This window comes from Rhincodon typus, chromosome 1 (assembly GCF_021869965.1).
Source record: "Rhincodon typus isolate 14 chromosome 1, sRhiTyp1.1, whole genome shotgun sequence".
NCBI lineage: Eukaryota > Metazoa > Chordata > Chondrichthyes > Orectolobiformes > Rhincodontidae > Rhincodon > Rhincodon typus.
The window spans coordinates 116,784,929-116,798,587 of record NC_063332.1 but is presented as its reverse complement, the minus strand read 5'-3'; the positions used below and the strand labels follow the sequence as shown (position 1 = coordinate 116,798,587).

At 38.7% G+C, this 13,659-nt stretch overlaps 1 protein-coding gene across 1 annotated transcript in view; it reads left to right on the top strand.

Moving 5' to 3' along the window:
- The window catches only part of LOC109928744 (ankyrin-2-like), a 909,810-nt gene that overhangs the window by 846,984 nt on the left and 49,167 nt on the right, over positions 1 to 13,659 (top strand). Inside the window, exon 32 of the mRNA XM_048605114.1 lies at positions 4,944 to 10,811. Coding sequence (XP_048461071.1) covers positions 4,944 to 10,811 — 5,868 coding nt within the window. The remainder of the gene's footprint in view (positions 1 to 4,943; positions 10,812 to 13,659) is intronic.

The following is a 13,659-nucleotide window of genomic DNA, read 5'->3' as shown; positions in this document are numbered from 1 at the left end:
GGGTGGCTAAACTAGTTATCTGCTAATCAAATAGAATGTGTTCTTATTTGAAGGAGTGAATGAGAGGGCTATTCCAGGGAAACTAATCAGGCTGGAAGAAAAGTCAAGGTTTTATTGTAGGCAACATCAAAGTGGGAGGAGCAAGAATGTTGCAACAGTGCCGAAATATTATAAATAATGAAGGGGAGGCATTTAGGAATTCATACAACTTTAAGTGATTCAGGCGAGCGTATTTCTGTCGTCAGTGAAGAATGGGAACGAACTGGGAGAGGGATAGGAATGTCTGGGTGTTGAGAAAAATGAGGACGTGGTCTGAGATCACTGGCTCTGAATATGGGAGGAACATTTATTGAAGAGTGAGTGAATGGAAGGACAGTAAAAGGAGTAATTTGAGATGAATGTGGCAAATTTTGAGGCTAAAGACATGCCCACTGCAGTGCTGAAGGACAAAATGAGGGAGGATATTTCATTAAACTGCCAAAGTGGGACTTGGAGAACAATAAAGAACAAAATACACAAAGGAGAGCCAAAAGGGATTGAATAAGGGTCGATATTTGACAAGGAATATAATGTACCAGAAAAATAGGAGAGGTTGATTTGATGATGAGACTTTTACCACCTCCATGCAGGTTATGTTGTGTCAGAAATGCATAGCCAGGTGAGAATGCTTCAAGGAAGGGTTTAGGTGTCATTACCTGTAAGTAGAGTTTCTATTAGAATAACTAATGTAATTAAAAATGATGACCATCCAGGTTTATAACTATAATATATTCTCCATTTAATTGAACTAAATACTATATACAAATTTCATAATGAGAATTAAATTCAATCCATTGACTTTGATAATTACTTAATCTTTTAGTACCTCTTCATGAGAAACCAGAAAGGCTGTAGACTTGAAATGGGAATCAAAGCTATTCCCTTCCATAATTTATCAACCTGTTTGAGTGTAACTCCATGTCATTTTTGAGTTGAGCTCACAGCTGCTTTATTGATGAGTTCAGGAGAATCCTAAACAGTCATTATTGACCAATGCAGTGAAACAGGGGAGAATAGTCAAAGACAGAGACAACAGTAGCAGTAACTGGCAGGGCCACTTCAAACACCATAGTCACTGTGTCAACAGAGCAAGGCATGGGGATTAATATTCAAAAGGTCATTCAAAGCAAGAGCCAAAGGAACAACAGGTGGGATTTTCAGGTTATGCCAAAGTGAGTTTAGTCATGATAATGCATGGTCAAAATTTAATTTTATAAAACGCAGTCATTTTGGAGAAATTGCCTAGATAATCAGCAGTGGGCAAAAAGGAAGGCAACAGGAGTAGGCAGGCAGGAATTGAATTTAACCTTAACTGGATATGGACAGTAGAAAGGCAAAAGTTAGCAAAAACCTTGAAGGAGTTTTAAAAAAAAGCAGTTAACACTTAAACAGCTGTGTGCAACACTTAAATTGATATGTACACAAACAATTAACAATATGGCAGATAGAGGAATAGTATTTTAACTGTCATGCATCCGCTTCTCACTGAAAATTTGAAGGAAACTGGACATCTCTTCCAGGAACAAGATGTATCTGATTCAGTTATCAGGCAGGCATCACGTGGCTGCCCACTTCCAACATAAATAACCAACCTGTTCGAATTTACAATCTGTGGTCCACATTGGATTCAGAATTGAGAAGGCTACTTTCACATACACTGAGTGGTGGTCTGTCATGCATGTTGGGTCCACTTGAACCAGTTATTGAGCCGTTCCTTTGGGCCTACAATATTACATTGCTAGCTGTCCTGTCCATGCAAGGATCAGATCCCTCCTACCAAACAGACCTAATGGCCATGTAGAAGCCAAAAGCTTCTCAGCCTTTCAAAACCAAGGAGCCCACCAGTGTGCCCCTTGCCTTTGCCAGTTAACTTGAATTGAGGCCCAAACCAGAAGTTGGTTGGACCACTGGAACATTGCTTTGCATGAATGCTCGGTATATATCATTGACTTTGAAACTGAAGTTAAAATTTTTTTCAGAGAATCTCAAAATTTTGAAAGATTGTGAGGCTGATTTTTGCTGAAAGCAGAAAACTGGTGGTAGCATCCCACCCAGTTCCCCACCCTATCCCTGTAACCCCACATTTACCATGATTAATCCACATAGCCTACCCATCTCATGACACCATGGGCAATTTAGCATGGTCAATCCATCTAACTTGTACATCTTTGGACTGTGGGAGGAAATGGGAGCAGCCAGAGGAAACCCAAGCAGACATGGGGAGAATGTGCAAACTCCACAAACAAAGTCACCTGAGGGAGAAATTGAACCCAGGTCCCTGGCACAGTGAAGTAACATTGCTCACCACTGTGTTACCATGCCGTTCATATCTACCTATCTACCTATCTCTGAGAGTGAATACAATGCAACCTCATGGTTAATGGCTTTGACTGTGTGCACAATGGATCTTTTGAAAGAAGATCCCTTGAACATGATTTCTTTATCTCCTACTGTGACATGTTAAAATAAAATACTATTAAATAGATGACTGGATAGATAGGAACAGATGTATCATATCTGTATAGAGTCATAGAGGCATCCAGCAGGGAAACAGACCCTTCAGTCCAACTAGTTCATGTTGACCAGATATCGTAAATTAATCTGGTCCCATTTGCCAGCATTTGGCCCATATCCTACTAAACCCTTCCCATTCGTGTACCTTTCCAGGTGCCTTTTAAGTGTTGTAATTGTACCAGCCTCCACCACTTCCTCTGGCAGCTCCTTCCACCACCACCCTTTGCGTGAAAAAAGTTGCCCCTTAGGTCCCTTTAAAATCTTTCCCCTCTCACCTTAAAGTTATGCCATCTAGTTTTTGAACTGTCCCACCCCAGGGAAAAGTCCTTACCTATTTACTCTATCCATGCCCCGTATGATTTTATAAACTTCTGTAAGATCACCCCTCAGCCTCCGATGCTGCAAATAGCCCCAGCCTATTCAGCCTCTCCAACTCAAACTCTCCAAACCTGATAACATCTTTGTAAATCTTCTCTAAACCCTTTCAAGTTTCACAACATCCTTCCTGTATCAGGGAGACCAAAATTGAACACAGTATTCCCAAAGATGTCTAACCAATGTCCTGTACAGCCACAATATGATCTCCCAACTCCTATACTCAATGAACTGACCAATAAAGACAGTTGTACCAAACGCTGTCTGAGCTACCCTGTCTACCTGCGATTCCACTTTCAAGGAACCATTAACCTGAATTCCAAGGTCTCTTTGTTTGGCAACACTCCCCAGAATCTTACCGTTAAGTGTATAAGTCTTGCCCTGATTTGCCTTTCCCAAATGTAGCACCTCATGAAAATGGATATGAGTATATGGATAGAGTTATCATTGAAAACCCCATTAGGAAGATAATTAGGATGACAAGAGATGCTGTTTTTAATAATATGTAGATATAAATTGGCATTTCCACCATTATATATATTCCTGTTTAATTCATTCTATTGATGTTAAGTTCCAATATCTTGATCCAACAACAATAAAGGATATACTGATTGTTCATCATAAAGATTATTTTCTCATACTAACCTATTTCAATAGTATAAGTATATAAATAGCATTTTTTGAAATGAAATTCTTTCTTTGTCCTGTGGCATTACCAGTAGTTCATATTATGGCAAATGTGTATACATTGAGCCAGGTTAGATGTTCAGAAAGGACTGTTACTATATTGTAATTTTGTCACTATGTAGCTTATTAATTTTTGAGTATAGGTAACATTATCAGCTTATATAAAATTACAATTCCATAAATTATTAAAGTGCCTTACTCTACCAAATATAGTATACACAAAATAAGATTTAAAAATCATATTTCAACTTTTAAATCAATCAATCTGTCAAATTTTCTGTCCCTTAAGAGTGGAGACCATTTTATGCACAACATTTAGCAAGTTTCAATAAATGTGCATATCTATGAATTGCCTGTCCTGCTTTTAAATATCTGGCATCAATGATCACTGTACTTCACCACAATGTCACTTAACATTGTCAAAAGTTGCCTTTGTTATTTAATGCTTACATAAGGCTGCGTGTCTGGTGCTGTCAGAACTTTAGTTTTGCATGGAAATAACTTGGCTTAAGCGTTCTGTGTGTTTGTGTGAGTGTTTCAAAATTTTCATTTTGCAATATTCACCATTTTCTTTCTGAATTCACCAACTTGTTACACTTCTGATCTTTGAGTGGATCCTCTTTGGTTTGTTCATTTTTATTAATTTTGTTGTTGATTTGCAAAAGACTTTTTTTTGTTTAGTTGTCAGAACAACTAGGATGTTCCAAGGAAAGGATCTTACTTAATTTAAATAGCTTTTTCTTTACTATGTGCATTAAGGTTTGAGATTCTTCTTGTTGAAATGCCGGTTTGCAGCTGGTTCAGATAAAATGATATTCATTGCAGTTTTTCAGTTCTAGTTCCTCAACAAAAAAAAACAAGTTTTACTTTAAAATCGTTAGATTTAGAGGGCAACAAATGTTGTTCTGACAGTTTGCTAGTACTGGCTTTCTTTAAGAGGAAATCAGCTTTCTGTGGTTTCTGATCTTTTCCTTTAGACATGAATCTGTTACATCCAAACAATCTTGAGATGCCTATCTTTGTGTAAATCCACTGCTCCTATTTATTTCAGTTTGTTGATTTGTTGGTGCCCTGATTTAATTCAATTTGTTATTGCTTTGGTGTTGTACGTGGTGTGGATGTGTTCTGGTGAAAATAAAGCAAGTTATTTCCTGCCTATTTCTTCCCAATTTTGAGTTGGCTTTGCTTTGGCGGTTGTACCCACCCTCCGACCTTGTGGATCCCTGTCTACCATCAAAAAAAAATCCATTTTTATTTTGACCAATCACTTCAGGCTCTGTATTGTGTCATCCCGATTACATTTTCCAATCTCTGTTTTTTGTTTTGAATCCCATTTTTTAAAAAAAACGGAATCATTTCTGTCCAAAACGAAGATGGAGAAGCGGAGACCGAATCTGCTGAGATTTCTTCCATCATAAAATCGCATCTTATCCATGATGCCCCTGTACTAGCAAGCCCTGACTTGCTTTCAGATGTGTCTGACATGAAACAAGATTTAATCAAAGTGACTAAAATTTTAAAGACCGACTCAATGGCAGGAAGTAAAGAAAGCCCCATTGAGGTGAAAGAGTTTGCAAAAGCAGCCGAAGAAGAATCAGGTGAGCCATTTGAAATTGTAGAGAAAGTAAAGGAAGACTTGGAAAAAGTGAGCAAGATTTTAAGAAGTGGAACATACACAGGTGAAGAAGCTATTCAAGATGTCATCGGTGCTGAAAGAGATGAAGATTTATCAGAGGAAGACTGGATTATTATTAGTGATGAAGAAATTGAAGAGGTGAAACGAGAGATACCAGCAGAGGTCTGTGAACCTATATTTGTAGAACACAGGATTGATAGAGGAACCATAGAGACAATTGAGAAAGACATGAGTGGCATGCTGAATTATTTGGACAATGACTTAGATACATTCTTGACACATGAAGTAGTGATACCTTCAGCAATCTGCCAAATAGATACAGTTCAAGAAAGAATTGATGCAACGATTGTTACCAAAGAAAGTAAAAAGGGAACATATCACATGATTTCAGAATCAGTAGACTCCGAGGAGGGGAAAGAGCATGAATTATCTCTCAAAATCAAAGACGAAACTAAATTAGTTCCTGGAAAAACAAAACCTGTGTTTCAAAGATTTAAGGAAGAAAACACAACAATATATTTTAAGGATCCTGCATTTCAAGGCTTAGCTACAGATGATAGGACAGACCTTAGAAAAATGCAAGGGAATATTAGCACTGAATCTGACTTCACAAAGGTAGAGAAGGAAGAATCAACATTAGTGCCTCCAACAGTTGCAGATGATAATTCACCCCTAGTGGAAGAAACTCCAATTGGTTCAATAAAGGAGAAGGTAAAAGCTCTCCAGAAGCGTGTGGAAGCAGAGGAAGGACAACGTAGACAACCTAAAGCTCCAGTAAAGGATGAGATTCCCACAGCATCAACAAAACAAGTAATAAACAAAGAGACTCCAGTTCCTTCCACTGTTACAGAACGACTTGAAGAAACAATGTCAGTGCGTGAACTGATGAAAGCATTCCAGTCAGGACAAGATCCATCCAAGAAAATGTCTCGGCTGTTCCAACACACGTCTGAAACTTCGCACATTTTGAAAGAAGTAAAGAAACCTGAACAATCTCATCCTGTATGTGAAGGTCAACAAAGTCAACCTGATTTACTCTCCCATACAGTTGGTAAGAAAGCTAAGGCAGATGAGTTAGAATCTCCATCAAAAGAATCTCAGTCACAAATGTTCAAACAAGATATCCCACACAGCGAGTACAATGGCACAGTTCCAATTGGTCCAATTTCATATGACAGTGAGGAAGTAAGAAAAGAAGTTCCAGCAAAGAAAAGGACACCAGCAAGCAAAGATAAACAGCCAATAACAATATCGATTGAAAAAAATGATCTGAGTTTTGCAACCTCCGAGAAATATGAATCTGTTTTTCCTGAGGATATTGAAAAGCAAGCTGAAATTCACAGTAGCAGAATAGCTGTAAATGCGGATTTACAGATCAGTCCAGACAGAAAAACATCCACTGATTTCACGGATGTCATCAAAGAAGAGTTAGAAGATAATGACAAATATCAGCAATTTAGGAAAATTTCAGACACTCCAGAAGCAGAACTCTATCTTGAACAAGTAGTGACTAGTCCACTTCACCATGATCTGAATATTAGTTTCCCACAAGAATATGTGAAGGATGGTTTTACACCAGATGTATCATTGCAAAATGGTGCCCTTGATGACAGCTCAGAAAGCCTAAAACATGAAGGCATTGCTGACTCTCCCAGCTTTAGCTTAGGTGATGGCACACCTCAGATTAGCTCCGAAGAGAGTTACAAACATGAAGGTCTTGCAGAGACTCCTGAAACAAGCCCTGAAAGTCTGTCCCTTTCACCAAAGAAAACGGAAGATGAAACACAAGAAAAACATGATGCTGGAGATTTTGTCAAAACAGAGAGTAAGGACCAAAATGTTCAGAAAGACGCGCCTTCGAGACAGACCACTGATATTATTGTTGCCCCAGAAAAGGAAGGTGATCTTGTTACAAAATCTTCTGCCATGATTGGGGAGCTTGTCGATAACACTTCTTTGCAAAAGAAAATGCAAACATCTGAAAATATTGTCTCAACTGAAGTAGTTTCTGACATAAAAGACACAAAAGATTTTATTGATGGAACTGATGCTGAACTGACGACAGACTCTGGCTGCATAGAATATGATGAGTTTCAATCAACAGAGGTGACCCAAGCCACATCCCTTTTAGATGAAGTGGATGAGCAGACCACTAGTGAATCAGTCTCTGCTCTTAAAGCTGCAGATGATACTAGTGAAAAAGATGGTTTTCTACAGGAAGAAATAGCATCTTTCCCCATTCTGGATATACATGGTGTTTCATTGGGAAGTCAATTTGAAGACAAAGATGCAAACCTTTCTGTTTCCACATCAGAAGGGAAAACAGATATCGCTTTGAGAGAAAAGGACCAAAAAGTAGATTCACCTGTTAGCCCCTCAATTTCACCAGGGTACATGGCGAGAAGTCAAGGATTAGAATTATGCCTTACTGGAATATCATTAGATAGTCTTAGTCCAATGACAGATGAACCCATTGTCAGTCACAAAGATTCTCTAGAAGCAAGTCCCACACAGGATGATATTGACACAACTTCTCACAAATCTCCAGATTCACTTGAACCAAGCCCGATAAAAGAATCACCATGCCCAGATTCGCTTGAAAGTAGCCCTGTGGAACAGAAGTTAAGTGCAGCCCTTTCTAGTGCACAGCAAAATGAGAAGACAGCTTCCACCATAGTGACTGAGAAAAAAACAGAGAGAGTAGATATTTCTTTGGATACTACATCTGTAAGGAGTAGACTTTTCAGAGATATGCGGGGAGAAGGCCCTATTAACAGAGAGACAAGGAAACTTTTGTCACCTGAAGGAAGTGCAGAGGAAGATAGTTTGGATCAAGTATCACAAATGGAAAGTTCAGGAAAGAGCCCTCTTTCACCAGAAACTCCAAGCTCTGAGGAGATCAGCTACGAAATCACACCCAAAACACCTGATACACATATTCTGTCAGTGGCTGAGAAGCCCATTGCAATCCCTGAAATCCAAGAGGAAATTGATGATGATTCACCAGAGAGTGAATCAAAGAAAAGCTTTACACCCGAAGAAGAAATGTTTAAAATGGCAGCCAAAATTAAAACATTTGATGAACTAGAAGAAGATGCTAGGCTAAAGCGTGAAGGTAAAAAGGAACAAAAAGAATCTGAAATATCTCTAACTCCTCCTATAACTAATGTAGATGAAGCAGAGGTAATATTTGTATCTCATGCTGAACGTAGAAAGAGCTCCTCATCTTCAGAAAGTGAGCCAGAACTAACTCAGCTAAGCAAAGAGGCTGATTGTGGACTAAGTTTGGAACCAGTTATTCGAGTTGAACCTCCATCTCCACTTCCCCAAGGAGTTGATGGTTCTAGCCCTGAAGATGCAGAGTTTCGCCCCATTGTAGGCAAAAAATATACTTTTAAGATAATTAATGATGAAAAGGAAACAAGTGCCCAAGTAGCAGAAGATGATAATGACGTAGACATAAAAATAGAAAACAGAAGTTTGGACACAGATTTCAATGTTCTAGTTGATTCACGATCTTGTGAAGCAGTTCCGAAAGTTATCGTAACTGGTGGAGGTAATGAAATTGATCATTTTTCTGAAGTCTGTTCTTTTACAGCTACTGATGAGTCTATTGAAGAAATTAGTTCTTCAGAAGCATCACGTTTCATACCTGAAATGCAAGAGGATGATTTCTTAACTGAGGAAGATGTCCAACGTCTTGAGCGAGCTGCAGAAAAGAGAGATGAGCTATGGGTGGACGGTGTACCTGAAGATTCTCAAGTAAAAACAACTGGCACAAAGCAACTAGGCCAAGAGGCAGCTGTGGAAGCCACCACATCAATTGACTGTGCAGAATATAAAGGAATCTTTTCAGATGAAACCACGTTCCAGGACATAATCTCGAGGCAAGAAGCTGAAGAACAGCTAAGCAAAATAATAATAACAAAAACAGATGTTGATCTTGATGAATGGAACACTATTAGAGAAGATGATGAAGCATTTGCTGCCCGTCTTAAAGAGGAAGAACAGAAAATATTTGGCCTAATGGTTGACAAACAGTCTCGGGGTGCTACTCCAGATACAACACCGGTAAGAACGCCCACTGAGGATGGTACGCCAATCAATGAAAAAAATCCGTTCTTGTTTCAAGAAGGAAAACTGTTTGAGATGACCAGAAGTGGAGCTATTGATATGAGCAAAAGGACTTATGGAGATGAAAGTTTCCATTTTTTCCAAATTGGAGAAAGTCAAGCTGATGAAGCTTTAAAAGAAGAATCAAAAGTGGAGAAAATTGAAGAGGAGATGAAATCTCCTGAAATTGAATGTATGCCTGAAAGATTTGCTCATATTGAGTCTCATACTGAGTCTCAATACAGTTTGTTACCAGATTCCGTGTCCAATATCGAATCTGACATTCAATCCCCTACTGAGTCCCATTGCACAGATGAACAAATAGCTGCAAAAAATGAGCAAAAATCACGAATTCCAATCAAAATGGGCATTTCTGCAGCAACCAAGCCTTCAAAAAGGGACTCTTCAATTCCTGAAGTGGCTGAAGTAAAACCTTTCAACTTTGATCATGAAGTGGATGCTGTTACCTCTCCTGAGTCAGCAATGACTCATGTCCAGTTAGATTTTTCCACAGTGACTCGAGCAGTTTGTTCACAGCACGCTGGAAAGAGTGATGATGATTCATCAGACTCATCACCTGAAGAGCAACGTTCAGTTATTGAGATTCCTACTGCAATCGTTCAACAAACTTCTCAGACAGAGGCAAAATCAAAGCTTCCTGTCAGGCATACTGCCGTTGTAACTGCAGTACCTCGAGCACCAACTACGCCTGAGGACAAGGCCCCTTCACCAGCTCGTTCAACTCCATCAAGTGTTCAAGAAGGATCTGCAGATGATACAGTAAGGTCAAAATCTAGAATTCCTGTTAAGGCTGTTGCGCACAGATTAGACCACAGCTCTTCACCCACGATGCCAGAAGCAAAAAAGATTTCAGAGTCCGTCAAAATCCATGATGTGAAATCTAGATTGCCAGTAAGACAGGAACCACGAAGCAAGTCAGAGTCTGATGCTATCAATTCAGCAGAGAAGAAATTTAAACTCTTCAATAAGGGAAAGAGTTGTGATGCTGAACCTGATGCGAAAGAGCTAATTGACCAGTCTAGTGCTGGATCAGAAACAGCTGAAAGTACTAAACCAAAAGTATTCCAATCAAGACTTCCAGTAAAAACCAAAGCTAGCCACGGTCCACAACTTGCAACTAGTTCTTCTAAAGGCAACAAGGATAAGTTCTTTGAACTGTATAAACATTCCATTGAATTTTTTGAAGAGATAAGTGATGAGGCTTCAAAGTTGGTAGATCGTTTGACAGAGGAAGAACGAGATCATGAGGCGTTATCAGATGATGATAGCAGTGCTGTAGATAGTTCTATTGTTGAAACTGAGCAGCCCAGTGAAATACAACAGCCCCTTCCTGAAGACCTGTTTGATGTGAGACCTATCTGGGATGAATCTGTTGAAACCCAGATTGAAAGAATTCCTGAAGAAAATGGCCACGATCACTTTGAAGGTACCAGCCATCTACTGAGGTTCTTTGTGCTATAGAGCACCAAAATGTGTAGATAGCTTTGCAGTTCATTCAGTTAAAGCTTGTGATTGTTCATGTGGTCCTGTGAGTCTGTGTTGTGGCTTTGTGATTCTCATGTTTTGTGATGCTACTAGACTGATCTCAAGATTGGCAAGGAGGGAAGGGAAAGAGGGGGCATCAGATTTAGATCAGACAAAAACAGTGGCAATTCATTAATAGGAACTAGCATTAGTAGCGAAGCAATCTTTGATTATTTTGAATTTGATTTCCCATTTTATGCAAGAAGTATTGTGGAAATGAATAAATGGGCTTAAGCCATCACAGCTAATTATCAGGGGTCTGATTTTAACTCCTATATGTGGACGGCTTTAAGAAAGTTAAAATCAGGCCCAGAGTGTCAAATGCGATTCAGACTTGAATTTCACAATCGGTTCATAAAATAAATGACTGTTCGTTAAGAACACTTCTTTGATGAATATATTTTCAGAATTTTGCAAAATATATTTTAAAAGTGTTCAACTGTAGTATAATGCAATAAGTTCCATTTATATAACATGTTTCATAAAGCTTCTTTATTTAAACTGGGAAAATTGAAATTCAAAAAGAGACCACTGCAAATCCAGCTTCATTGGTAATAGAGAGACAATGACATTACTTACACTGACATTACCAGTTTGGAGTGAGATAGAAAAGTGAGCTATTTCTTTATGCACCTACTCAAAAGAAAGGTTTGAGTGCGAAGGATTATAGAAACATCAATGCACTGTTCATCTCCAACTAAGGTGTTTTATTATTCCTTATCAATATAAAAATTGATGGAAAGGGCATCTGTGGTGCAGTGGTATGTCTCTACCTCTGAGCTGGGAGGCTTGCTTCAAGTCCCATCTGCTTTAGAGGTATGCAATAACATCCCTGATCAGGTCGATTAGGACTTATCTAAAATTGGATGGAGAAATGCTGCTGGTGTTTGCGTCAAGCTAAATCACCTTACCAAATAAACAAAGTTAACATATGCTTGAAATTGGTATATGTTCATTTTCCTATGGCTTAAATAAAATTGCACAAGTAATATTCCCTTCAAAAGTTCTATTTTATAAAAAAAACCCTATTTTACAAAAAAAAATACGAAATATTCACAATTAACATGCTTTTTATTCAAATACCAGAAGCTCTCCCCTTACCTTACTAAGGGAGTTGAAGGGAGTGGTATTTTTCTCACAGTAAGTTATAAGCAAAGTGAGATAGGAAATGATTATAGAAAGAAAAAAATGAGATTTCGAGTGACATTTGTTACATAAAGGATTTGGCATTGAAAGAGCAGCTCAGTGGTTGAGGGTCCAAGTTCTACCATGACAAATTATGGAATTGATCTCAATAAATGGAACTGGCATGAATGAGCATGTAGGCTGTAGAATTTTGGGGGGAAAAGTGATTCAATAATATCCATCAATAAGGAGAACCTGCCATCTCTCCTCAGTCTGATTTGCACATTACTCCAGACCTACACAATGTGGTGAGTCAATAATATCCCAGAGAAATTAGAGAGATTTAGTAAATACTGTCTTGCCCGTGTTGCCCGCATCCCAGGAATAACTATTAAAAATGCAAGATGTTTAGTCAAGATTTTTTTTTTTCACCTGCAGAATGCTTCAAGTAAATACCTTCCATGATATTTGCAATATATGCAGATATTTTTGCCAAGCATGAAACTGTGACACCAAAGTATATATTGAAATATAAAAATGATGCCATTGCTTACTATGGTGTAACAATATATATATTTTTAATTTACATCTCAGAGTAAAGGAGCACACTTGATTTCAAATTTGAAATTATGTCTTGAGTCTTCAAGCTAAAACTCTGTAGCATGTGTGACTATGAGAACCTAACTATAAATCTGATACTGAGATTCCTAAGTATAATCCACATACAAGAGGTTAAATTGTCATGGGAATTCTCCCAGTCACGTGCTGAGCTCCTACAGAAGAGTGGTGAGACCAGTCAGTAATAACATGGATGATTTTTACAATGTGGTAGCAACATTTCTGTGGTTTTTCCACCCAAGTGACATTAGATAAGTGGGAATTCCTTTGCAGAGGTTTAATCCTTGTATATTTCAACCACAGAGGTGGGGCGAGTAAAGCATCACACTCAATTGTATTCAATTTTTTGTTCTTGGGTTGGGTGCACAGGGAGAGGAGAAACTTGGCTGCTCAAACCCAACTTTAAAAATAGCCTCCCGCACATTGCATTTTTGGTCCAGGGAACCTAGACTCGAGTGTGAATTGGGCTGAAAGTGGGCTGAAACTGGAACCACAGAGGAGGCTGTTGTTACCCAGACAGGATGGATGGAAAAGTTGCCTGGGGAACCTGGTGTTCTTTATAAATGAAATTTTGTAAGAAATAATAATTTAAATAAGTTTTTTTTAAAAAAAAGATTAAAACACAAAGCATTCCTCCTGCTATCACCCCTCATCCTGTATCCTTACTGACGCATACTCTGTACACACCCTCCCGGACCCCACACCCTCCATACCTACCTGTGCCCCTCTGCACACTTCTCATACTAATCTATGCCCTGAATCCACAAAGCATGGCCCATCACTCATTCTATACCACACTTTTATTTTTATCTATCTACTGTCCATACTCCTCATGCCTCCTATGGCCTTTATAGACTTTATCAACACATTCTTCCCAAACCCATAACTTTGGCTTTTCCTTTTCCATGACAATTCACCTTCCACCATGTGTATAGATATAGGTGTATGTGTGTATATATATGTGTGTGTGTGTGTGTGTGTGTGTGTGTGTGTGTGTGTGTGTGTGT